Source organism: Pseudophryne corroboree, chromosome 3 (genome assembly GCF_028390025.1).
Source record: "Pseudophryne corroboree isolate aPseCor3 chromosome 3, aPseCor3.hap2, whole genome shotgun sequence".
Classification (NCBI taxonomy): Eukaryota; Metazoa; Chordata; class Amphibia; order Anura; family Myobatrachidae; genus Pseudophryne; species Pseudophryne corroboree.
The window spans coordinates 409299223-409327024 of record NC_086446.1 but is presented as its reverse complement, the minus strand read 5'-3'; the positions used below and the strand labels follow the sequence as shown (position 1 = coordinate 409327024).

The 27802-nt window shown below is 46.7% G+C and overlaps 1 protein-coding gene across 4 annotated transcripts in view; it reads left to right on the top strand.

The window, feature by feature from the left end:
- The window catches only part of RALGAPB (Ral GTPase activating protein non-catalytic subunit beta), a 275647-nt gene that overhangs the window by 197048 nt on the left and 50797 nt on the right, over window positions 1-27802 (top strand). For 2 of the 4 annotated variants that reach the window (XM_063960194.1, XM_063960196.1), the window contains 5 exons: window positions 2075-2196; window positions 2414-2596; window positions 2856-3010; window positions 18673-18860; window positions 21348-21454. In XM_063960194.1, the coding sequence (XP_063816264.1) occupies window positions 2075-2196; window positions 2414-2596; window positions 2856-3010; window positions 18673-18860; window positions 21348-21454 (755 nt within the window). Of the gene's footprint in view, window positions 1-2062; window positions 2197-2413; window positions 2597-2855; window positions 3011-18672; window positions 18861-21347; window positions 21455-27802 lie in introns of all 4 variants that reach the window. The other 2 variants (XM_063960193.1, XM_063960195.1) reach the window with 1 other exon arrangement.

Below are 27802 nucleotides of genomic sequence, written 5' to 3'. Positions count from 1 at the left end.
AATTTGTGGCTGTTGTATGACTTTCTGTTTGTGTGTTCTTCAAGGTATTTTTATCTTATAATAAATAGAGGAAATAGAATAATACACTTTAAAGATTTTTATATATTTTAACCACAGCAGAAACCTTTTCTTAGTTGCTGATATCTTGTATGTTTAATACTAGTAATTGCTCATTATGATTATTTTGATTATTAATACCAGCATAATATCATCATTAGAATATACTGCAGGTTATTTGTTCTGTCCTATAAGAATTCATCTAGTTGTCCCCTAAACCATCTAAATGTCTCTGTACAAATTTAGAGTGTCCATGGTTTTCTTTTAATGTTGTTTTTTGTCCCATAGGATATCCAGGTACCAATCCAGCAAGCTATCACTATTGTAATTCATTTAATTCTGTCATTACACACAATCTACACAGTACTTCTAAGATACCATTTAACCACTAACAATCACAAGACACCTATTTTAATACACTATGTAATCCATTTCTTCTGTATGTTATAAGACTATGTTGCATGGGTTTCCATCATTAGGGGTCATTTAAATGCACGTGTTAATTAACAGGAGATTCAAAGACTGTGTATTTTCTTTTAATTTGTTGTTATATATGGGTAATACTAGTACTGAACACAAAGGAATAAGACTACCATCTAGTTTAATGTTATACAGAACCGGCACAAAAATCTTGTCTACCAAAATAAAATGGCAGGAAGAGGAGAGGGTCAATCACAAGAAAACAAAAACTTTTGACTTATGATTTTTTTTTATAATTTTTTTTTAAATCTTTTTGTCCACTACACCCTCCCCTCCCCTCTGGGTTTTCATTCGGGGCTTGTAGGCTAGTAGCTACACTACCAACTTCTTTACTAGCGGAAAGTGCCCTATTTAATTATAACTCCCCAGCTATTTAGGGCCAGATTCAATTAGCCACGGTACTTAACGGTTGACTAATGGTCGCCCAGGGCTATTGAATTGCAGTTCATGATAAGCCCACAGGCTGTACTGAGCTCTGTTTGAGCCTGAGAGAGGCTTTAACAGAAAATCACGTTAATCGTGGTGCCGCAAATACATTAACCCATATCTCCGGGTACTTATCCCAGAACCTGTGGATTGTTGCGCATTATATGCAGTTTTATCATGTAAGGAATAGGGGTTGTAAATGAATATCCTCAGGCATAAAAGCCTGACGCTTCCACCCTTTTCCTTACATGATAATTTAACAAGGCTAATTGAATCCGACCCTTAGTGTATTTTACATTCTAGTCATTATGAACTGAACTACAAAGGTGGTTTTTACTGTATGTGAATCAATCATATGAGATTAGAAAATACTGTGCTACTTTATGCTACGCTTCACGATTAAGCAACTAAGCTGAAATCTAATTACATAAGCCAAAGTTACTTTTTTTCCTGCCAATGGGCAGAAAAAAATGCATGAATAAGCAGTTACTCTCTTAAAACCATTATAGTCATTGGGAGGAATTCAAATGTTTGAAAAGTTGGTTGGGTGTCTGTTTTTTACTGTCTATTAGATAGGAAAACACAGACACCCAACTGACTTTTCAAACAACTAAATCTCCCCCCATTGGATGTTGTTAATGGCTTGAAGTTCACAAAACATTATTAAAATGCAATATTGTGCAACCAAGGACTAGTTGCGCTACATTTGTAAGCAATGTAGTACGCTATTTTTAAAATTGGGCTGTTTTTCTGTGAAGATGCTGTTAAAGAACAAATAAAAGTGTAGAGCCTCCTGTGCTTGGGTGACACATACAGTATAAACAAACTGAACTTGTGTTCAGAAAAATCATTTTGGTTTACTCCTTGTGATGGGTCTGCTGTAAATTATCATGCTCAGTTATTTGATTTTATATTGATTTACTGAACATCAATCTTTGTCACCCAATAGTCATGTAGGGGAGTGGAGTTGTTAACTGTGTCTGGTTTGTATGTGTCTGCTCTGTGGCTGCGCCCTGCTCCTGGGCTGTCCGCTTCCTGTTACTAACGAGCGGTTGTTTTCCCTTCCCTGCTTTGCACTGGTTCTGCGGTTACATCCTAGCTCTTCATACAGATACAGCTGCCGGTCTGCTTATGCGCAGCATCCACTTGGTCACCCAGAGACTGAATTCGCAGTGGAGGCCAGACATGAGCATCTCATTGGCTGCCTTGGAGCTACTCTCTGGACTGGCTAAGGTCAGTTTTTACATTTTAATCCAAGATAAGTCCACTGCTGTAGTTATTTCCAGGAAAGCGTACTTTGAAACTGTAGTCACTGGGTGCACTCTGACCTCTCAATTATTTTATGTCACCGCAAGCTGTATTACCTTTCCATATATGTTATTGTTATCTTTGTAAATAGGTACTGGAAGTGTAATTGCACTAAGGTGTTTCTTCCTCCCCCCTGTGCCAGGTGAAGGTCAGCCTTGACTCCTCAGACAGAAAGAGAGCTGTGATCTCTGTTTGCACATACATTGTGTACCAGTGCTCCAGGCCTGCTCCACACCATTCCAGGGACCTGCACTCCATGATTGTAGCTGCATTTCAGTGCCTGTGTGTCTGGCTCACTGAGCATCCAGACATGTTAAATGAAAAGGTAACCCGGTGTTTTTGTGGAGTATGAGGGCATATGACTTGGAGCAGATTTTTATTATTATTTTATTATTATTATTATTATTATTATTATTATTTCTTTTATTAACTTGTGTGACTTTGATCGCTTTCATTTAGTTTCATTTCCATGTACTATTAAATAAGGGCATAATTGACCCCATAATATCTTTACGTAGATAAGAGTGCAGAGATCTAATGTTAGTACTGTGGAACAAACCTTGTCACCCTTTACCCTTCTCTAGGACTGTCTGAAGGAGGTGCTTGAGATTGTAGAACTAGGAATATCTGGTAGCAAATCTAAAAACCCGGAGCAACAGGAGGTGCGCTACAAAGGAGATAAAGAGCACAATCCGGCTTCCATGAGAGTGAAGGATGCTGCAGAAGCCACTTTAACATGGTATTGCACTTCTAGCTCCAACATATCCCACAGTACCTACAAGGAGTCACATGGCATGTCGCATTACACCTACAGCTAGAGACAGCTTCACTTAAATACTTTTACTGCCATTTATTTGCTCCTATAGAGAATCCTTTTCAGTGTCACTCTTAACCCTTTAGTCTGTGTGAATCTCTGGTTTCCTTCATTTTTCACTCTTTAAAACAAATCTGTTTCAAACAAATAGTACATATTTTGTTTTAATATGATCTTTATTTGCCAAAAGTTTTTATGTGACCTTCCAGCAAACCCCATTGTAAGTCACTGCTTCACACATCTACCCCTGAACCTACATAGGAAAGGCTATGATGCAGCGGCCGTGGCATTTTTCTATGCTAAGTTCCAAGTTGTGCTTTTTATACAGACTCAGGGGTCTATGTACCAAGCCTTGGAGAGCGAGAAAGTGGACGGAGATAAAGTACCAGCCAATCAGCACCAGGTCCCGTGCAGCTCTGCTTGCACAAGCGTCTTTAATTGTGTCCTAGTCACAAATGGATGTGAATCTGTATACGAAGTGCTACAATGCTGTGGCCGCTTCTTTTTTTTTAATGCAAAGTACCGTTGTGCTTCATATAATTACTCAAGCACACAGATATGTTTTGCTTATCAAATTAATCATCGCAGTCTCATGAAGTGGCTTGTCGCATCTGTTTGTAGCTAAAATGCATTTTTCAGATTAAAAAGGATCAAAAACTACTCTCTGCGCAAGCAGAATCTCATGGAACTGGCAGGTCATTTGTGTCAGGTGCATCACGTCTCATTCGAGGCACCTGACACCAGTGACACATCTTCATTCTCTTAACTTCTAATAAATCCTTTTCTGAGCTTGTGCATTCAAGAACACATACAGTACATTGTAAGCTTGAAACTCGTCCTGCAACTCTGCACACCTAGCCTTGGCACACAGAGGAAGCTGGTCTCATCCATCACATACACTGCATTGTATGTGTTGGCCATCAGCCAAAGAGCAACCATATCGATAAGGATTTAAAATATCTGTACATGTATTGAGATAGGAATGTTTATACCCCCCCCCCCCCCCCCCCCCCAATAACTGTGTGAGGAGTTTATTTAATTAGTTATGTAAAGCCTTCTTACCTTTTCTTTTCATTCATCACGTATAACCAAGAGAACATGCAAGTTATGTAGCTGAAAGTCCAAAATTGTTTTAGCTTAAATATTTTCAGTGGGACACTGGGATGTGGAATATATAACCTCCTTTAGGCCTTTGGCACTTTATATAGTCAATATGTTTTTGCTTCTCCCTCAAGGGTAAGTGTCTCCCACTTCTCCTTGATACTGGAATAGGAGTTATAGGGGGACATTTACTAAGCAGTGATAAGAGTGGAGAAGTGAGCCAGTGGAGAAGTGCCCATGGCAACCAATCAGCACTGAAGTAACATCTATAATTTGCATACTATAAAATTATACAAAGCTGCTGATTGGTTGATGGAGCAACTTCTCCACTGGCTCACTTCTCCGCTCTTATCACTGCTTAGTAAATGTCCCCCATAGACACTTGTTCTGCTTCTGGGTGGGACCTGGGGATTGCTTTTGAAGCCGAGTAAGGTTAGGAAAGTTAAAGTCATGGGTGTCCTAGAGTAGAAACTGCCCAGCACTGAAATACAGATAGAAGAGACACCATGCTAGCAGTACCGCTTCCCTAAATCTCCTTTGTGTCCCCATATGCAGGTAATACATTTCTAGCTGGGGACTGAGTGGCTAGGGTGTGGTATATTTCATTTTTCTCAATATTTTCTGCTAGGTTCCATGTCTGCAAGTACATAGTTTACTTTTCCATAGTGTGTACTCTGTATATGCTTTTTTTTCTCCTCTATTCACGTCATGGGATGTAATACCAGATCTAAGACCATAAGCACTTCATTGTTAACTTTTTTTCTCTTGCGTCCTAGAGGATGCTGGGGACTCCAAAAGGACCATGGGGTATAGACGGGATCCGCAGGAGACATGGGCACACTAAAAGACTTTGACTGGGTGTGAACTGGCTCCTCCCTCTATGCCCCTCCTCCAGACCTCAGTTAGATTCTGTGCCCAGGAGTGACTGGACACACACTAGGGGAGCTCTACTGAGTTTCTTTGGAAAAGACTTTGTTAGGTTTTTTATTTTCAGGGAGACCTGCTGGCTACAGGCTCCCTGCATCGTGGGACTGATGGGAGAGAAGTCAGACCTACTTCTTCTGAGTTAAGGGCTCTGCTTCTTAGGCTACTGGACACCATTAGCTCCAGAGGGTTCGATCAGTTGGTGCGCCTAGCTGCTTGTTCCCGGAGCCGCGCCGTCACCCCCCTCACAGAAGCCAGAAGAAAGAAGCCGGGTGAGTATTAGAAAAACAGAAGACTTCAGTGACGGCAGAAGACTTCAGTAGCGGAGGTACAGCGCAGCGGTCGCGCTGCACTCCATGCTCCCACACACCAACGGCACTTACAGGGTACAGGGCGCTAGGGGGGAGCGTCCTGGGCAGCAAGTTACTGAGGGTCTTTTGACTGGCAAAGGAGGCATATTCAGTGCCCGGGCACTGTATACAATACCCCCGCCAGTATAAATAAATTAAAATTTAGGCGGGGCACAGTTCACCAGCGCCATTTCTCTATCGTCCTAGTGGATGCTGGGGTTCCTGAAAGGACCATGGGGAATAGCGGCTCCGCAGGAGACAGGGCACAAAAAGTAAAGCTTTTCCAGATCAGGTGGTGTGCACTGGCTCCTCCCCCTATGACCCTCCTCCAGACTCCAGTTAGATTTTTGTGCCCGGCCGAGAAGGGTGCAATCTAGGTGGCTCTCATAAAGAGCTGCTTAGAGAAAGTTTAGCTTAGGTTTTTTATTTTACAGTGATTCCTGCTGGCAACAGGATCACTGCAACGAGGGACTTAGGGGAGAAGAAGTGAACTCACCTGCGTGCAGGATGGATTGGCTTCTTGGCTACTGGACATCAGCTCCAGAGGGACGATCACAGGTACAGCCTGGATGGTCACCGGAGCCGCGCCGCCGGCCCCCTTGCAGATGCTGAAGTAAGAAGAGGTCCAGAATCGGCGGCTGAAGACTCCTGCAGTCTTCTAAAGGTAGCGCACAGCACTGCAGCTGTGCGCCATTTTCCTCTCAGCACACTTCACACGCAGTCACTGAGGGTGCAGGGCGCTGGGGGGGGGCGCCCTGGGAGGCAAATGAAAACCTATTAAAAGGCTAAAAATACCTCACATATAGCCCCCAGAGGCTATATGGAGATATTTAACCCCTGCCTGGATTCACAAAATAGCGGGAGACGAGCCCGCCGGAAAAGGGGCGGGGCCTATCTCCTCAGCACACGGCGCCATTTCCTCTCACAGCTCCGCTGGTCAGGACGGCTCCCAGGTCTCTCCCCTGCACTGCACTACAGAAACAGGGTAAAACAGAGAGGGGGGGCAAATTTAATGGCAATATTTTGATATATATAAAGCAGCTATAAGGGAGCACTTATTATAAGGCTATCCCTGTCATATATAGCGCTTTTTTGGTGTGTGCTGGCAGACTCTCCCTCTGTCTCCCCAAAGGGCTAGTGGGTCCTGTCTTCGTGTAGAGCATTCCCTGTGTGTCTGCTGTGTGTCGGTACGTGTGTGTCGACATGTATGAGGACGATATTGGTGTGGAGGCGGAGCAATTGCCAAATATGGGGATGTCACCTCCTAGGGGGTCGACACCAGAATGGATGCCTTTATTTGTGGAATTACGGGATAGCGTCAACTCGCTTAAGCAGTCGTTTGACGACATGAGGCGGCCGGACAATCAATTAGTGCCTGTCCAGGCGCCTCAAACACCGTCAGGGGCTGTGAAACGCCCTTTGCCTCAGTCGGTCGACACAGACCCAGACACAGGCACTGATTCCAGTGGTGACGGTGACGAATCAACCGTATTTTCCAGTAGGGCCACACGTTATATGATTTTGGCAATGAAGGAGGCGTTACATTTAGCTGATACTACAGGTACCACTAAACAGGGTATTATGTGGGGTGTGAAAAAACTACCTATAGTTTTTCCTGAATCAGAAGAATTAAATGACGTGTGTGATGAAGCGTGGGTTGCCCCTGATAAAAAGCTGATAATTTCAAAGAAATTATTGGCATTATACCCTTTCCCGCCAGAGGTTAGGGAGCGCTGGGAAACACCTCCTAGGGTGGACAAGGCGCTAACACGCTTATCTAAACAAGTGGCGTTACCCTCTCCTGAGACGGCCGCACTTAAAGATCCATCAGATAGGAGGATGGAAAATATCCAAAAAAGTATATACACACATGCAGGTGTTATACTACAACCAGCTATAGCGACTGCCTGGATGTGCAGTGCTGGGGTAGTTTGGTCAGAGTCCCTGATTGAAAATATTGATACCCTGGACAGGGACAATATTTTACTGTCGTTAGAACAAATAAAGGATGCATTTCTTTATATGCGTGATGCACAGAGGGATATCTGCACACTGGCATCACGGGTAAGTGCTATGTCCATTTCGGCCAGAAGAGCTTTATGGACGCGACAGTGGACAGGCGATGCGGATTCAAAACGGCATATGGAAGTTTTGCCGTATAAAGGGGAGGAGTTATTTGGAGTCGGTCTATCAGATTTGGTGGCTACGGCTACAGCCGGGAAATCCACCTTTCTACCTCAAGTCACTCCCCAACAGAAAAAGGCACCGACTTTTCAACCGCAGCCCTTTCGTTCCTTTAAAAATAAGAGAGCAAAGGGCTATTCATATCTGCCACGAGGCAGAGGTCGAGGGAAGAGACAGCAACAGGCAGCTCCTTCCCAGGAACAGAAGCCCTCCCCGGCTTCTACAAAAGCCTCAGCATGACGCTGGGGCTTCTCAAGCGGACTCGGGGACGGTGGGCGGTCGTCTCAAAAATTACAGCGCGCAGTGGGCTCACTCGCAGGTAGATCCCTGGATCCTGCAGATAATATCTCAGGGGTACAGGTTGGAATTAGAGACAGATCCACCTCGCCGTTTCCTGAAGTCTGCTTTACCAACGTCCCCCTCCGAAAGGGAGACGGTTTTGGAAGCCATTCACAAGCTGTACTCTCAGCAGGTGATAGTCAAGGTACCTCTTCTACAACAAGGGAAGGGGTATTATTCCACTCTATTTGTGGTACCGAAGCCGGATGGCTCGGTAAGGCCTATTCTAAATCTGAAGTCCTTGAACCTGTACATAAAGAAGTTCAAGTTCAAGATGGAGTCACTCAGAGCAGTGATAGCGAACCTGGAAGAAATTTACCCCTCACACCAGGCGTACCTCAGGTTCGTTGTACAAAACTGTCACTATCAGTTTCAGACGCTGCCGTTTGGTTTGTCCACGGCACCTCGGGTCTTTACAAAGGTAATGGCCGAGATGATGATTCTTCTTCGAAGAAAAGGCGTATTAATTATCCCATACTTGGACGATCTCCTAATAAGGGCAAGGTCCAGAGAACAGCTAGAGATGGGATTAGCACTATCTCAAGAGGTGCTAAAGCAGCACGGATGGATTCTGAATATTCCAAAATCCCAATTAATGCCGACAACTCGTCTGCTGTTCCTAGGGATGATTCTGGACACGGTTCAGAAAAAGGTTTTTCTTCCCGAGGAAAAAGCCAAGGAGTTATCCGACCTGGTCAGGAACCTCCTAAAACCAGGAAAGGTGTCTGTACATCAATGCACAAGAGTCCTGGGAAAAATGGTGGCTTCTTACGAAGCAATTCCATTCGGCAGATTCCATGCAAGAATTTTCCAAAGGGATCTGTTGGACAAATGGTCAGGGTCGCATCTTCAGATGCACCTGCGGATAACCCTGTCTCCAGGGACAAGGGTATCTCTTCTGTGGTGGTTGCAGAGGGCTCATCTATTGGAGGGCCGCAGATTCGGCATACAGGATTGGATCCTGGTGACCACGGACGCCAGCCTGAGAGGCTGGGGAGCAGTCACACAAGGAAGAAACTTCCAGGGAGTGTGGTCGAGCCTGGAAAAGTCTCTTCACATAAACATTCTGGAACCAAGAGCAATCTACAATGCTCTAAGCCAGGCGGAACCTCTGCTTCAAGGAAGACCGGTGTTGATCCAGTCGGACAACATCACGGCAGTCGCCCATGTAAACAGACAGGGCGGCACAAGAAGCAGGAGTGCAATGGCAGAAGCTGCCAGGATCCTTCGCTGGGCGGAGAATCACGTGATAGCACTGTCAGCAGTGTTCATCCCGGGCGTGGACAACTGGGAAGCAGACTTCCTCAGCAGACACGATCTTCACCCGGGAGAGTGGGGACTTCATCCAGAAGTTTTCCACATGCTAATAAACCGTTGGGAAAGACCAATGGTGGACATGATGGCGTCTCGCCTCAACAAAAAACTGGACAGGTATTGCGCCAGGTCAAGAGATCCGCAGGCAATAGCTGTGGACGCGCTGGTAACACCTTGGGTGTACCAGTCGGTGTATGTGTTTCCTCCTCTGCCTCTCATACCAAAGGTATTGAGAATCATACGGCAAAGCGGAGTAAGAACGATACTAGTGGCTCCGGATTGGCCAAGAAGGTCTTGGTACCCGGAACTTCAAGAGATGGTCACGGACGATCCGTGGCCTCTACCTCTGAGAAGGGACCTGCTTCAACAGGGTCCCTGCCTCTTTCAAGACTTACCGCGGCTGCGTTTGACGGCATGGCGGTTGAACGCCAGATCCTAAAAGGAAAAGGCATTCCAGAAGAAGTCATTCCTACCTTGATTAAGGCAAGAAAGGAAGTCACCGCGAAGCATTATCACCGCATTTGGCGGAAATATGTTGCGTGGTGCGAGGATCGGAGTGCTCCGACGGAGGAATTTCAACTGGGTCGTTTCCTACATTTCCTGCAATCAGGATTGTCTATGGGTCTCAAATTGGGATCTATTAAGGTTCAAATTTCGGCCCTGTCAATATTCTTCCAAAAAGAATTGGCCTCAGTCCCTGAGGTCCAGACTTTTGTCAAAGGAGTACTGCATATACAGCCTCCTGTGGTGCCTCCGGTGGCACCGTGGGATCTAAATGTAGTTTTAGATTTCCTCAAATCCCATTGGTTTGAACCACTAAAAAATGTGGATTTGAAATATCTCACATGGAAAGTGACTATGTTACTGGCCCTGGCTTCCGCCAGGAGAGTATCTGAACTGGCGGCTTTATCTTATAAAAGCCCTTATTTAATTTTCCATTCGGATAGGGCAGAGCTGCGGACGCGTCCGCATTTTCTCCCTAAGGTGGTATCAGCGTTTCACCTGAACCAGCCTATTGTAGTGCCTGCGGCTACAAGCGACTTGGAGGACTCCAAGTTGTTGGACGTTGTCAGAGCTTTAAAAATATACATTTCAAGGACGGCTGGAGTCAGAAAATCTGACTCGCTGTTTATACTGTATGCACCCAACAAGTTGGGTGCGCCTGCTTCTAAGCCGTCGATTGCTCGTTGGATTTGTAACACAATTCAACTTGCACATTCTGTGGCAGGCCTGCCACAGCCTAAATCTGTTAAGGCCCATTCCACAAGGAAGGTGGGCTCATCTTGGGCGGCTGCCCGAGGGGTCTCGGCATTACAACTCTGCCGAGCAGCTACGTGGTCAGGGGAGAACACGTTTGTAAAATTCTACAAATTTGATACCCTGGCAAAAGAGGACCTGGAGTTCTCTCATTCGGTGCTGCAGAGTCATCCGCACTCTCCCGCCCGTTTGGGAGCTTTGGTATAATCCCCATGGTCCTTTCAGGAACCCCAGCATCCACTAGGACGATAGAGAAAATAAGAATTTACTTACCGATAATTCTATTTCTCGGAGTCCGTAGTGGATGCTGGGCGCCCATCCCAAGTGCGGATTATCTGCAATACTTGTACATAGTTATTGTTAACTAATTCGGGTTATTGTTAGGGAGCCATCTTTCTGAGCCTCCTCTGTTATCATACTGTTAACTGGGTTTAGATCACAAGTTGTACGGTGTGATTGGTGTGGCTGGTATGAGTCTTACCCGGGATTCAAAATCCTCCCTTATTGTGTACGCTCGTCCGGGCACAGTACCTAACTGGAGTCTGGAGGAGGGTCATAGGGGGAGGAGCCAGTGCACACCACCTGATCTGGAAAAGCTTTACTTTTTGTGCCCCGTCTCCTGCGGAGCCGCTATTCCCCATGGTCCTTTCAGGAACCCCAGCATCCACTACGGACTCCGAGAAATAGAGTTATCGGTAAGTAAATTCTTATTTTTATCTCTTCACAGCCGTTGCAGAGACGCTGGCCCGGACCTCCACTCTCCTTACAAGTACAAGGGAGCAAAACGGGGGGGGGCACAGACAATTTGGTGCTATATATGTATATGTTTTTACAGCGCAGCCATCATATACTATTTATTTAGTAGTATATGGGCGCTGGGGTGTGAGCTGGCATACTCCCTCTGTGTCTCTCTACAGGCTTCCCTGTAGGTCTGTTCCCCTTTGGCCGGTGTGGGTGTGTCGGTACTGCATGTCGACATGTCTGAGGCTGAGTGTTCCTCCCCGGAGGAAGTTACTGGAGGTGTGGAGAAAGATTTGGGAATGACTCTGTCGGCACAGCCGACTGCTGATTGGGTAAATATGTTGAGTACATTGAATGCAAATGTGGCATTATTGTCTAAGAGGCTAGATAAATCTGATTTTCAGACACAAGCATGGAGAAGATCCATGGAGGACGCTTTGTCTCAGGTACAGACCCCCTCAGGGTCACAAAAACGTTCATCTACCAAGATGGCAGATACAGATACCAACACGGACTCTGATTCCAGTGTCTACTTCAATGAGGCCAGTTTACGTCCGAAAATGGTTAAGAGTATTCAGTACATGATTGTGGCTATTAAAGATGTTTTATATATTTCTGAAGAGCCTCCCTGTTCCAGATAAGAGGGTTTGTTTGTATAAGGGAAAAAAGCCTGAGGTAACTTTTCCCTCCTCTCATGAACTGAACGCTCTTTGTGAAAAGGCTTGGGAGTCGCCTGACAAAAGGTGGCAGATTCCCAAGAGAGTTTTGATGGCGTATCCTTTCCCCTCTGCCGACAGGGAGAAATGGGAGTCGTCTCCCAATGTGGACAAGGCTCTGTCCCGACTGTCCAAAAAGGTTGCGCTTCCGTCTCCGGACACGGCTGCCCTCAAGGATCCGGCGGATCGCAAGCAGGAGACGACATTGAAGGCCATTTTCGTTAATATTGGTGCACTACTCAGACCTGCTGTGGCATGGGTGAGTAGTGCTATTGCTAAGTGGGCTGATAATTTAGCTTCTGACATGGATACCCTTGATAAGGATAACATTCTTTTGACTCTTGGTTATATCAAGGACGCTGCAGATTACCTGAAGGATGCGGCGAGAGCTATTGGCCTCTTGGGATCAAGGGCCAATGCCATGGCGGTCTCGGCCAGGAGGGCGCTGTGGATTCATCAATGGAATGCTAATGCCGACTCCAAGAAAGCTATGGAACCTCTCCCTTTTAAAGGTAGTGTCTTGTTTGGGGACGGCCTTGCTGACCTTGTGTCTATCGCTACTGCGGGTAAGTCATCTTTTCTTCCTTATGTTTCCACACAACAGAAAAAGGCGCCCCATTATCAGATGCAGTCCTTTCGGCCTAATAAATACAAAAAAAGGATAGGGCTCGTCTTTCCTCGCTTCAAAGGGTAGAGGAAGGGGAAAAAGGTCCCCTGCTGTGTCTGGCGTCCAGGACCAAAAGTCCTCCCCCGCCTCTACCAAGTCCACCACATGACGCTGGGTCTCCCCTGCGGGAGTCCGTGCCGGTGGGGGGCCATCTCCGAATCTTCAGTCAGGTCTGATTTCACTCAGCCCTGGATCCTTCGGTCTTAGACATAGTGTCCCAAGGGTACAAACTGGAGTTTCAGGAGATGCCCCCCCCCCCCCCCCCCCCCCCCCCCCCGCCGCTTTTTCAAATCGGCCCTGCCAGTTTCTCTTCCAGAAAGAGAAGTGGTAAATGATGCGATACAAAAGCTGTGTCAACAGAGGGCATTGTCCCCGTTCCCCCGTCCCAACGGGGGGAAGGGTTCTATTCGAGCCTCTTTGTCGTGCCGAAGCCGGACGGTTCGGTCAGACCAATTCTGAACCTAAAATCCCTCAATCCATGCTTGAAAACTTTCAAGTTCCAGATGGAATCTCTTTGAGCTGTGATCTCCAGCCTAGAAGGGGGGGATATTATGGCGTCAGTCGACATAAAGGATGCCTACTTACACGTCCCGATATATCCTGCTCATCAGGCCTTCCTAAGATTTGCGGTGCAGGATTGTCATTACCAATTTCAGGCGTTGCCGTTTGGGCTTTCCATGGACCCGAGGGTCTTCACCAAAGTGATGGCGGAAATGATGGTACTCCTACGCAAGCAAGGGGTCACAATTATCCCGTACTTAGATGCTCTCCTGATAAAGGCGAGATCAAAAGAGCAGTTGCTAAGAAATGTGGAACTCTCCCTGACCGTTCTGCAGCAGCATGGTTGGATTCTAAATTTGCCAAAGTTTCACTTGATTCCGACAACTCGGCTGCCCTTCTTGGGCATGATTCTAGACACGGAACTATGGAGGGTGTTTCTTCCAGCGGAAAAAGCTCTGGAAATCCAGAGCATGGTCAAGAAGATTCTGAGACCGGCGAGAGTGTTGATTCATCAATGCACTCGAGTGCTAGGGAAGATGGTTGCGGCTTACGAAGCCATTCCGTTGGCAGGTTCCATGCCGGGGTGTTTCAGTGGGATCTGCTGAACAAATGGTCTGGGTCTCACCTGCACATGCACCGGAAAATAAGTCTATCTTCCAGGACCAGGATTTCTCTCCTGAGGTGGCTGCAAGGTGCTCACCTTCTAGAGGGACGCCGCTTCGGAATCCAGGATTGGGTCCTACTGATCACAGATGCAAGTCTCCGAGGCTGGGGTGCAGTTACACAAGGAAGAAGTTTCCAGGGAAAATGGTCAAGCCAGGAATCTTGTCTCCACATAAATGTTCTCGAGTAAAGAGCCATTTACAACGGCCTCCTGCACGCAAAGAACCTTCTGCAAGGTCTCCCTGTCCTGATCCAGTCGGACAACATAACAGCGGTGGCATACGTAAACGGCCAGGGCGGAACAAAGAGCAGGGCGGCAATGGCGGAGGCCACAAGAGTTCTCCGCTGGGCGGAACAGCACGCGAGCGCTCTGTCAGCAGTTTTCCTTCCGGGCGTGGACAACTGGGAAGCAGATTTCCTCAGCAGACACGATCTCCATCCAGGGGAGTGGGCCCTTCATCAAGAGGTATTTGCAGAAGTGACAAGGCGTTTGGGAATTCCTCAAATAGACATGATGGCGTCTCGCCTCAACAAGAAGCTTCCGAGGTATTGTTCCAGGTCAAGGGACTCCCAAGCCGGTGCAGTGGATGCCCTGGTAACTCCGTGGGTTTTACAGTCGGTGTATGTGTTCCCTCCGCTTCCTCTCATTCCAAGAGTGTTGAGGATTATAAGACGAGCAAGGGTTCAGGCAATACTCGTCGTCCCAGATTGGCCACGGAGGGCCTGGTATCTGGATCTTCAGGAGTTACTCGTAGAAAATCCATGGCCGCTTCCTCTGAGAGGACCTGTTACTGCAGGGTCCGTGCGTGTTTCCGGACTTACCGCGGCTGTGTTTGACGGCGTGGAGGTTGAACGCCAAATCCTAGCCCGGAAAGGTATTCCCGGGGAGGTCATTCCCACTCTCTTTAAGGCTAGAAAGGATGTCACGGCAAAACATTATCACCGTATTTGGAGAAAATATGTGTCATGGTGTGAAATCAAAGCAGCTCCTGCGGAGGAGTTTCACTTGGGTCGTTTCCTCCATTTTTTGCAGGCAGGCGTGGATGCAGGCCTGAAATTGGGTTCCATCAAAGAGCAGATCTCGGCTTTATCTATTTTCTTTCAAAGAGAATTGGCCACCCTTCCTGAGGTTCAGACGTTTGTGAAGGGAGTGCTGCATATCCATCCTTCGTTTGTGCCACCCGTGGCCCCGTGGGATCTTGAAGTAGTGTTACAGTTTCTTATGTCTCACTGGTTTGAACCTTTGCGAAAGGTTGAGTTAAAGTTTCTCACTTGGAAAGTGGTCATGCTTTTGGCCTTGGCGTCTGCCAGACGAGTGTCAGAATTGGCGGCTTTGTCTCACAAGAGCCCATATTTGATTTTTCATGTGGATAGAGCGGAATTGAGGACTTGTCAACAATTTCTGCCGAAGGTGGTTTCGTCGTTTCACATAAATCACCCTATTGTGGTACCTGTAGCTACGGAGGCTGTCGCAGTCCCAAAGTCTCTTGATGTTGTAAGAGCTTGAAAAATTTATGTCGCCAGAACGGCTCCTGTTAGGAAAACGGAAACGCTGTTTGTCCTGTATGCTTCCAACAAGATTGGAAATCCTGCTTCCAAGCAGACTATTGCACGCTGGATTTGTAATACGATTCAGCATGCTCACTCTTCGGCTGGGTTGCCAGTGCCGAAGTCAGTAAAGGCCCATTCTACCAGGAAGGTGGGCTCGTCTTGGGTGGCTGCCCGAGGGGTCTGGGCACTTCAACTTTGCCGAGCAGCTACGTGTTCGGGTTCAAACAATTTTGCTAAGTTTTATAAGTTTGATACCCTGGCTGAGGAGGACCTCATGTTTGCTCAATCGGTGCTGCAGAGTCGTCTGCACTCTCCCGTTTAGAGCTTTGGTATAGACCCCATGGTCCTTTTGGAGTCGCCAGCATCCTCTAGCACGTAAGAGAAAATAGGATTTTAATACCTACCGGTAAATCCTTTTCTCCTAGTCCGTAGAGGATGCTGGGCGCCCATCCCAGTGCGTACTGTTACTTGCAGTTGTATTGTTTGTTGTTGTTTCCGCTTACACGATGGTTGTGTATCGGTTATGTTCAGCTTGTTGCTGTTTTTTCGTTCATACTGTTATCTGGTATTCCTGCTAATCCAGTTGTACGGTGTGTTTGTGGTGTGAGCTGGTATGTATCTCACCCTTAGTTTAACAAAAATCCTTTTCCTCGAAATGTCCGTCTCTCCTGGCCACAGTTCCTATAACTGAGGTCTGGAGGAGGGGCATAGAGGGAGGAGCCAGTTCACACCCAGTCAAAGTCTTTTAGTGTGCCCATGTCTCCTGCGGATCCCGTCTATACCCCATGGTCCTTTTGGAGTCCCCAGCATCCTCTACGGAGTAGGAGAAAAGGATTTACCGGTAGGTATTAAAATCCTATTATAAATACTGTATGTAAAATGTCATTGTAAGTTTCCCATTGGTAAGTCTGCCATGGATGCCTTATTGCGCTTTGGACTGCTTGTGAGGTCAGTAGTTACAGATTGAAACTTCTTTTTTGTCAACTGGTTTGCTGCTAGTGCATTAGGTTATTAATGCGGTTTTCTCTCACAATGCACTTTGCAGACTTTTTTCTGTGTGCTTAATAGCTGACCAGGCTATATCCACCAAGTCTAAGGGTATTATTATGAATGTTTTTTTACTTATGCTCTGTGTAAATGAAAATTGCCTTGTAAACAGTTGGACTCGGGGGGCCTTGTGTGTCAGATGGGGCCGGGTGACACGCAGTATTTGGGAGGCATTACGTCTGTCATGGTGGAACCTGTGTGGACTCATGTGCTGGGTAGATCGGCCTCTGCATTGGTAAAGTTAGTGGTGCTTCAAAGGGAGGAGCAGGATAGGGCCACAACCATATCTGTTCCCCCCTGGGGTAAGGGCAGGATTTTTTTCCTCCAAAAGGGATTGGTTTTCATCCTGTGTATGACCCAAGCTACTGCAGACCATTAAGTATTCAGCTTCACGTTTTGCGAACATCTCCTATTTAGAATGTTTTTTTGAGGAAGCAAGACTATCGAAGGCCCATAAACATCTACCTTCTTACTGAGGTCTTTTGGAGGATTCAGATTTTGACGTAGAACAGGGAGAGCTTCAGGACAAGTTGGTTCACCTTGATAGTGAGGATTCTGATTCCTTCTCCAATCATGGTGTTGAGGACCTTATTACTGTGGTTCAGCAGTCGTTAGATTGTTTGTTTAGATTTTGATACGCAGACTGAGGCAGGGGAACCTCTTTAAGTTTAGACACAATATATTGGTTACCTTTCCTTCCTCTCTGGATCTTTCTACGCTTATTAAGTAAAACCCCAGATAAAGTTTTCTGTTCCTCGACAAGACCCTGGTGGGTCAACAGGCTCTTTCCACCAGAGACTATTTGATGTATTTAGCGGAACAGGTCCGTGGTGCGGAGTCCAGGTTGGCATCTTCCTATGCGGCAGGATGTGTTACTACATCATCTGCTGGTTCACCAGGACCTTCCTTGGCTGGCTTTAACAGCATGGCTCTTGAAAGCAAATGGTGTTTCCTTTTCCATGGTGCGAACTATGTTGCAGGCTAGGAAACTGGTTTTGTCTCTGAACTCACTGGGTCTGGAAGGTTTCCATCTTGTGATGTGAGAAACACACTCTCATACTTTGGTGTTTTGTGTTGCTCACTTCCTGACTTTCTATCAGGAGGGTTTGGAGGCTGGTCTACTCCTGCTTTTAGGTGTTTGCCTCCATGTGACTTCAGCTTCAGGTGGAAAGTCCTTTGTTCAAGTTGTCTGAGTATTCTCTCCCCTGTGGGCAGCTGTTGTAAGTCCCATGGTAGCATTGTCCCCCAGAGTGGGTGAGGAAGAAAAGGGGATTTTTGTGTAATTACCATTAAATCCTTTTCTCTACATCCATCTGGGGGACACTGAATTCCCTCCCTTATTCTCAGCCTTGGTTCTTATTGACATCTCTTGCTGATGTTCTGCGCGTTTCACTGCGTTATTGACCTTCAGTTAGGGCTTCTTTTACAGTTGTATTACCTTCTGGGGGTTTGCAGAGGGAAGAAGCTTCTGTTTAAAGCTATAGCTCTTTTTAAGTGCCAGCTCCTATGGTCCCCTCCAGCAACTCCATGGTAGCAGTGTCCCCCAGATGGATTCAGAGAAAATAATTTAAAGGTAAGTACCTAAAAATCCTCTTGTTTACACTTGAGTTAAATCCTTCTGTCTGAATCCACAGGGGACACAGATTTCACTGCACTTCTGTTAACCGTTTATCAAAGTTAAAGGTTTTTCTAGCATAATTTTTTTTCTCCATGATTTTGTTTCTCATTGGCTCTGTATGGTGTTGATGTGGTATTAGAAGTAAAAACATATGACTATTTTAAATACAAAGTGCTAATGGAGGTTTTATACTTCATGGTTCAGTGTCCATCAGTGGATTCAGAGACAAGGATTTAACCTAAGTATTTGATTCCCTTTTTTATCTGTAATAAGACTTCTTGATTAACGGGTAAAGCAAGGTTGGTGAACCCTTTTGTTACTATTTGAGTGATCATCCTCTTACAGTCCACAGTATCCTGTGGTTTTGTTTTCGTTGTTTACTTTATTTGTCTTGGAGAAACATCATCCAGAAGTTAGCATTTCAATGACTGCTATAATAACTTGATCCTACTCAAAATAGTCTTTATTCATTGCAACTAGTTTGGCAATATGTTGTGTTTGAAAATCTTATTAAATGTCGCAAAATTGGCAGTATCATGACAAATACCAGGCGGCTAAACCGTAAAGATTGTTTGCAAGCTAACTTTTTGTATTTTTTTAAATCTGTTTTTCAGTATCATGCAGCTACTTGGGGCGTTTCCTCCTCCAAGCGGCCCAGCCTCCCCCTGCAGTCTAGTAAATGAAATGACACTGATCACTTATTCCCGGATTCCCACTGTCAGCAAGTACAGTTTCCGTTACTTTGTGCTTGATAACAGCGTCATACTGGCCATGCTGGAGCAGCCTCTGGGAAATGAGCAGAGTAAGGAGATAATTTTGTATTCTTTTCAAAGGTAGTAATAATAACAAAGCTTGTGCAGGCCTATACGAAATACAGTAGTAGTACAGAATTGAATGGAAAATGTAAATAAAATTTTTATAAAGGGTAATTTGTGTCCATTCACTTGTTAAACCATTCAGTTGTCGGTGTTTTCTGCCCAAAAGGAAGAGGAGTTCAAAGACATTTTTAAGAAAGTCCATTTGTCGTTAGTCTTTTTAAGTTGCAGGTAATATCAAATGAAAAGTCTGTATTCCATATTATCAATAAAATGTATTACATCTTCATCATACAGTAACACAGAATGGTGGTCATCATATCACATGCAGCTCATTGGGATAGGGTATGCATAAACTCTAGTAACGAGTTTCACGGGTACACAGCCCTCTTCCTCAGACTGCCAATTTGTGAAATTAATCTGATTCAGTAAGATTCCGTAGCAACTTGTCATTCAGTGTTAATCCTGAAAGCTGCTGACGTGGCTTGTGCAGAGCCATAATCAGAATTAACACTGAATGACAGATGGCTTAGGATTCTTTTGACAGGCAGTCCAAAATATGGGGCAGATTTATAAACCTGGAGAAGGCATAAGGAAGTGATAAACCAGTGATAAGTGCAAGGTGATAAACGCACCAGCCAGACAGCTCCTAACTGTTAATTTGCATATTGGAGCTGATTGGCTGGTGCATTTATCACCTTGCACTTATCACTGGTTTATCACTTGCTTATGCCTTCTCCAGGTTAATACATCTGCCCCTATATCTGGATCGTAAACTAAAGGAACTTTACATAGGGAGGAGGTTAATATACCAGCGGTTGGAATTCAGACCGCAGCCCCATATTCCCACTTGGGTAATGGATCCATGCCACCACCCAAGTAGGAATATAACCTGTGGAGAGCGAAGCTCGCCACCGGGCCCAAAGCGTGGCAAGCGGGCTTGCAGCCGGGATTCCACCCGACACGATGCCACTGTTGGTATAGTGACAGCCGTCAGCCGGTCACCCGTATGTATTCCATTACATATATACACCTGTTGCAGAAGTTTTTTCTGTATCTCACTAATGATCTTGTCAGAAATTGGATTATGTCCATGTTAGGTAATTGGTTTAAAGTTAGTGGGTAGTCTCACTCCATAGTGAATAGCAGCTGGAAGTTGTGGATAGTTGAATGCTTTAACTGTGCGTAATACATTTAGGGCTGGAATCATTTAGCTGCGATAATTTATAGTGCAGAGAAGAGGGTGGTAGCCTTGAGCTTTTTATTCCCAAATTTATTCAGTTGCATCCCCTTTTTCTCACATGGTAAATTTGCGGATAATGCGTGTTAAGTGCAGATACTGGAGCTATGGGTTAACATGTGGCGATAAGGGCACTTAGCGCAGATTTGTATTCAAGCCTCCCTGCAGGCTGTAATGGAATAGCGCCGGCATACAAATTAGCCCGTGGATAATTACCGTAGCAAATGCTGCCCTTAGGGGTATATTCAATTAAAGTCTGATCCATTCCGACATGTATTTGTCGGAATGGATCCGACAACCCCTATTCAATCCCATCTTAATTTTGACTTAATTTCAGAGAGGGGGGAGAGCCGCGTGGAGACCAGCGGGGGGACAGCTGGCGGGCATATAGGGAAGATCAGCGCTACAGTAGCGCTGCAGCAGGATGTCACTCAGCCACCCAACCTCACGGCAGCATCCACCCGGCTCCAGCAGCGTGCTGGAGCCGGGTGGAAGCTGCCGTGAGGTCGGGCAGCTGAGTGACATCCAGCTGCAGAGCTACTGTAGCGCTGATCTCCCTGTATGCCCGCCGGCTGTCTTCCTGCGGCTCCCCCTCCCTCGCCTCCTTTGGGTCCGCATCTCAGTCCGACATCAATTTGATGTCAGACTGCGACACAAGCACGTGGATCGGCAGCTATTCCGCCGATTCACGTGCTTTTCGACAAGTCTAATTCATCGACTTGTCGAAAAATTTAGGGAAATATTGAATAGGTCGAATCAGGATTTGACCTTAAAAAGTCGAAAACTGCCGTCTTTTCGACAGACGGCAGTTTTCGACTTAAATTGAATATACCCCTTAGACTGTAAATCAGACCTGGCCAACCTGCGGCTCTCCAGCTGTTGTGAAACTACAAGTCCCATGATGCTCTGCTGCTGCTTTTCTATTTGGGAAAGCTAAAACTTTGTCAGGGCCTGCTGGGATGTGTAGTTTTACAACAGTGGGAGAGCCACAGGTTGGCCAGGCCTGCTATAAATCATTCATGGCTATATGATTTATTTTGAATTTCCTGCATATGACAACTATATGCTGACATAGTAATACTACTTTGATGCCCATCCATCACCCACATCTATGTCTGGTGTCATACTGTTGCACAGTATGTTTGTTAAAATGTTTACTTTTGTAATTCTTTTTTTTTTTTTTTTTTTGTAATCCCTACTAACTAATAACTAAATGCTTTATTCTGTTCTTCAGGCAATCCCAGTCCATCCATCACTGTATTGATCAGAGGCATGTCTGGCCGCCATGCATGGGCCATGCAGCTCTGCCATTTACCCCGGGCAGCAAGAGCCAACCAGCGAGTGAGTAATTTAAAATCTGCCTTTAAAATCTGCCAGTAATTTAAAGTCTGCCATTAAAATTTGTATTTAATGCATTATCTATTTTTCTCTGACGTCCTAGTGGATGCTGGGAACTCCGTAAGGACCATGGGGATTAGCGGCTCCGCAGGAGACTGGGCACAAAAGTAAAAGCTTTAGGACTACCTGGTGTGCACTGGCTCCTCCCCCTATGACCCTCCTCCAAGCCTCAGTTAGATTTTTGTGCCCGGCCGAGAAGGGTGCACACTAGGGGCTCTCCTGAGCTTCTTAGTGAAAGTTTTAGGTTTTTATTTTCAGTGAGACCTGCTGGCAACAGGCTCACTGCATCGAGGGACTAAGGGGAGAAGAAGCGAACTCACCTGAGTGCAGAGTGGATTGGGCTTCTTAGGCTACTGGACACCATTAGCTCCAGAGGGACCGAACACAGGCCCAGCCTCGGAGCTCGGTCCCAGAGCCGCGCCGCCGGCCCCCTTACAGAGCCAGAAGCAAGAAGAGGTCCGGAAAAATCGTCGGCAGAAGACATCAGTCTTCAACAAGGTAGCACACAGCACTGCAGCTGTGCGCCATTGTTACTCAGGCACACTTCACACTCCGGTCACTGAGGGTGCAGGGCGCTAGGGGGGGGCGCCCTGAGCAGCAATGTAAAACACCTTGGCTGGCATAAATACATCACATATAACCCCCAGGGCTATATGGATGTATTTTAACCCCTGCCAGAACTCACCAAAAAAGCGGGAGAAAAGGCCGCCGAGAAGGGGGCGGAGCCTATCTCCTCAGCACACGGGCGCCATTTTCCATCACAGCTCCGCTGGAAGGACGTCTCCCTGACTCTCCCCTGCAGTCCTGCACTACAGAAAAGGGTAAAAAAGAGAGGGGGGGCACTAATTTGGCGCAAGTTTAATATAAACAGCAGCTATAAGGGAAAAGCACATTTTTATAGTGGCATTCCTGTATATATATAGCGCTCTGGTGTGTGCTGGCATACTCTCCCTCTGTCTCCCCAAAGGGCTAGTGGGGTCCTGTCCTCTATCAGAGCATTCCCTGTGTGTGTGCGGTGTGTCGGTACGATTGTGTCGACATGTTTGAGGAGGAAAATGAGATGGAGGCGGAGCAATTGCCTATTATACAGTTGTCACCCCCTGGGGAGTCGACACCTGAGTGGATGAGCTTATGGAAGGAATTGCGTGACAGTGTCAGCTCTTTACGACAGACAGTTGACGACATGAGACAGCCGGCTAATCAGCTTGTGCCTGTCCAGGGGTCTCAAACGCCATCAGGGGCCTTAAAACGGCCGTTACCTCAAATGGCAGACACAGACACGGATACTGACTCCAGTGTCGATGATGAGGAGACAAACGTGACTTCCACTAGGGCCACACGTTACATGATTGAAGCAATGAAAAATTTATTGCATATCTCTGATAATACAAGTACCACTAAAAAGGGTATTATGTTTGGTGAGAAAAAACTGCCTGTAGTTTTTCCTGTATCCGAGGAATTAAATGAAGTGTGTGATGAGGCGTGGGTTTCCCCCGATAAAAAACTGATAATTCCTAAAAGGTTATTGGCATCGTACCCTTTCCCGGCAGAGGATAGGGCACGTTGGGAAACACCCCCTAGGGTGGATAAAGCGCTCACACGCTTGTCTAAACAGGTAGCACTACCCTCTCCTGATACGGCCGCCCTAAAGGAACCTGCCGATAGAAAGCTGGAGAATATCCTAAAATGTATATACTCTCACACGGGTGTTATACTGCGACCAGCAATCGCCTCAGCCTGGATGTGCAGTGCGGGCCTAGCGTGGTCGGATTCCCTGACTGAAAATATTGATACCCTAGATAGGGACAGTATATTACTGACTATAGAGCATTTGAAGGATGCATTTCTATATATGCGTGATGCACAGAGGGATATTTGCCGTCTGGCATCTAGAGTTAGCGCGCTGTCCATTTCTGCAAGAAGAGGTTTATGGACGCGGCAGTGGTCAGGTGATGCGGATTCTAAAAGGCACATGGAAGTATTGCCTTATAAGGGGGAGGAGTTATTTGGGGTAGGTCTATCAGACCTGGTAGCCACGGCAACTGCTGGCAAATCCACATTTTTACCCCAGGTAGCTTCTCAACCTAAGAAGACGCCGTATTATCAGGCGCAGTCCTTTCGGCCCCATAAGGGCAAGCGGGCAAAAGGCGCCTCATTTATGCCCCGTGGCAGAGGGAGAGGAAAAAGGCTGCAGCAAACAGCCAGTTCCCAGGAACAAAAGCCCTCTCCCGCCTCCGCAAAGTCCTCAGCATGACGCTGGGGATTTACAAGCGGACTCAGGCACGGTGGGGGCCCGTCTCAAGAAGTTCACTGCGCAGTGGGCCCACTCGCAAGTGGACCCCTGGATCCTTCAGGTGGTATCTCAGGGGTACAAATTGGAATTCGAGACGTCTCCCCCTCGCCGTTTCCTAAAGTCTGCCTTACCGACGTCTCCCTCAGACAGGGAGGCAGTATTGGAAGCCATTCACAAGCTGTATTCCCAGCAGGTGATAATCAAGGTACCCCTCCTACAACAGGGAAAGGGGTACTATTCCACACTATTTGTGGTACCGAAGCCGGACGGCTCGGTGAGACCGATTTTAAACCTAAAATCCTTGAACACTTACATACAAAGGTTCAAATTCAAGATGGAGTCACTCAGAGCAGTGATTGCAAACCTGAAATAAGGGGACTATATGGTGTCTCTGGACATCAAAGATGCTTACCTACATGTCCCAATTTACCCTTCTCACCAAGGGTACCTCAGGTTTGTGGTACAGAACTGTCACTATCAGTTTCAGACGCTGCCGTTTGGATTGTCCACGGCACCCCGGGTCTTTACCAAGGTAATGGCCGAAATGATGATACTCCTTCGAAGGAAGGGAGTTTTAGTTATCCCTTACTTGGACGATCTCCTGATAAGGGCAAGATCCAGGGAACAGTTGGAAGTCGGAGTAGCACTATCTCAGATAGTGCTGCGCCAGCACGGTTGGATTCTCAATATTCCAAAATCGCAGCTGATCCCGACGACACTCAGTGCATCAATACACAAGGGTCCTGGGAAAGATGGTGGCTTCTTACGAAGCAATCCCATTCGGCAGATTCCACGCAAGAACCTTCCAGTGGGATCTGCTAGACAAATGGTCCGGGTCGCATCTTCAGATGCATCAGCGGATAATCTTGTCACCAAGGACAAGGGTGTCTCTCCTGTGGTGGTTGCAGAGTGCTAATTTTTTAGAGGGCCGCAGATTCGGCATTCAGGACTGGGTCCTGATGACCACGGATGCCAGCCTGAGAGGCTGGGGAGCAGTCACACAGGGAAGAAATTTCCAGGGCTTGTGGTCAAGCCTGGAGACATCACTTCACATAAATATCCTGGAGCTAAGGGCCATCTACAATGCTCTAAGCCTAGCAAGACCTCTGCTTCAAGGTCAGCCGGTGCTGATCCAGTCAGACAACATCACGGCAGTCGCCCACGTAAACAGGCAGGGCGGCACAAGAAGCAGGAGGGCAATGGCAGAAGTTGCAAGGATTCTTCGCTGGGCGGAAAATCATGTGATAGCACTGTCAGCAGTGTTCATTCCGGGAGTGGACAACTGGGAAGCAGACTTCCTCAGCAGACACGACCTCCACCCGGGAGAGTGGGGACTTCACCCAGAAGTCTTCCACATGATTGTGAACCGTTGGGAAAAACCAAAGGTGGACATGATGGCGTCCCGCCTCAACAAAAAACTAGACAGGTATTGCGCCAGGTCAAGGGACCCTCAGGCAATAGCTGTGGACGCTCTGGTAACACCGTGGGTGTACCAGTCAGTGTATGTGTTCCCTCCTCTGCCTCTCATACCCAAGGTATTGAGAATCATAAGAAGGAGAGGAGTAAGGACTATACTCGTGGCTCCGGATTGGCCAAGACGGACTTGGTACCCGGAACTTCAAGAGATGCTCACGGAGGACCCGTGGCCTCTACCTCTAAGAAAGGACCTGCTCCAGCAGGGACCATGTCTGTTTCAAGACTTACCGCGGCTGCGTTTGACGGCATGGCGGTTGAACGCCGGATCCTGAAGGAAAAAGGCTTTCCGGATGAAGTCATCCCTACCCTGATCAAAGCCAGGAAGGATGTAACCATACAGCATTATCACCGTATTTGGGGTAAATATGTTGCGTGGTGCGAGGCCAGGAAGGCCCCTACAGAGGAATTTCAACTGGGTCGTTTCCTGCATTTCCTGCAAACAGGACTGTCTATGGGCCTAAAATTAGGGTCCATTAAGGTTCAAATTTCGGCCCTGTCGATTTTCTTCCAGAAAGAACTGGCTTCAGTTCCTGAAGTCCAGACGTTTGTCAAGGGGGTACTGCATATACAGCCTCCTTTTGTGCCTCCAGTGGCACCTTGGGATCTCAATGTAGTTTTGGGGTTCCTAAAATCACATTGGTTTGAACCACTCACCACTGTGGACTTAAAATATCTCACATGGAAAGTGGTTATGCTGTTAGCCCTGGCTTCAGCCAGGCGTGTCTCAGAATTGGCGGCTTTATCCTATAAAAGCCCTTACCTAATTTTTCATACGGACAGGGCAGAATTGAGGACTCGTCCTCAATTTCTCCCTAAGGTGGTTTCAGCGTTTCACTTGAACCAGCCTATTGTGGTACCTGCGGCTACTAGGGACATGGAGGACTCCAAGTTGCTGGACGTAGTCAGGGCCCTGAAAATATATGTTTCCAGGACGGCTGGAGTCAGGAAGAAGAATATTTATTTATTATTTATATTATTTATATATTTGTTATTTTTTGTTATAAAATGCATTATCTATTTATTTGGTCACCGTACATTACGAGTCGTCTTACCTTTGTAGTCAGGAAGGTTTCTAGAAGTTTTTCTATTTATAGACCATTTATTTTGTTCCATATACCAATTTTACCATGTACTTTATTAAACTACTCTTTGTTAGCTATATGGGTGTCCCAAGTTAACAAATTCTGTTAAGGCACTTCCTGTGCTGCAGATCACACCGGAAAGAGAAATAAATTAATTAATTAATCCTTCTCCTACTTGAGAGCATGTTCAATAGAGGTCAACCCAGGAGTATCTGGGCCCAAGCTTTTCAACATCTTATCTCCTTTTCTCATACGTCCTAGAGGATGCTGGGGTACACTTCAGTACCATGGGGTATAGACGGTTCCGCAAGAGCCATGGGCACTCTAAGACTTTTCAAAGGGTGTGAACTGGCTCCTCCCTCTATGCCCCTCCTCCAGACCTCAGTTTTAGAAATGTGCCCAGGCAGACTGGATGCACTCCAGGGGAGCTCTACTGAGTTTCTCTGAAAAGACTTATGTTAGGTTTTTTATTTTCAGGGAGGACTGCTGGCAACAGTCTCCCTGCTTCGTGGGACTGAGGGGGCAGAAGTAGGAACCAACTTCCTAAATAGTTTCATGGCTCTGCTTCTGGCTGACAGGACACCATTAGCTCCTGAAGGGTACTGAACGCTAGCTGTGCCTAGATGCTCACTCCCACAGCATGCCGTCACCCCCCTTGCAGAGCCAGAAGTCAGAAGATAGGTGAGTGTTAGAAGAGAGATCTTCAATCAAGGTGACGGCTAAAGGTACCGCGTGGCTGGCGGGAGCGCAGCGCGCCATACTGCCCACACAACACAGGCACTGCAGGGCGCGGTGGGTGGGGAGCCCTGGGCAGCATTGTGTTACTGGCGCTGGGTTTGTGAACTGGCTGCTCCTATCTGTGTCCTTCTGACAGATTTTACTGTGGGTCTGTCCCCTATAAGTCCCGGAGTGTCTGTGGTGTGTTTGTGCACGTCTGTGACATGTCTGAGGCAGGGAGTTCTTCCACTGAGGGAGCCATTTTAGGGACACAGAGTTGTAATGTGGTGGCGCTGCCGGCACACCACGAGCCTGAATGGGTGAAAGAAATACGTGATAGTGTGAATCATATCAGTAGAAGATTAGATAAGTCTGAGTCTCATGCAGAAAGCTGGAGAAAATCAGTGGAAGATGTGATTTTTTCAGGGTTCTGCTATCTCATCCGCAGGCGACCCTTCTGGGTCACATAAGAGACCGTTTGCATACATTGTACTTACTGATACCGACACGGACTCTGATTCCTGTGTCGACGATAGTGATTCCAGGGGGATAGGTCCTAAATTGGCAAAAAGCATACAATATATGATTGTTGCTATAAAGGAGGTCTTAGAAGTTACGGAAGCCCCTACTGTACCTCAGGAGAAGGCTTATTTCTATAAGGAAAAGAAATGTAAGGTAACTTTCCCTCCTTCCCACGAGCTAAATACTCTTTTTGAGGGAGTT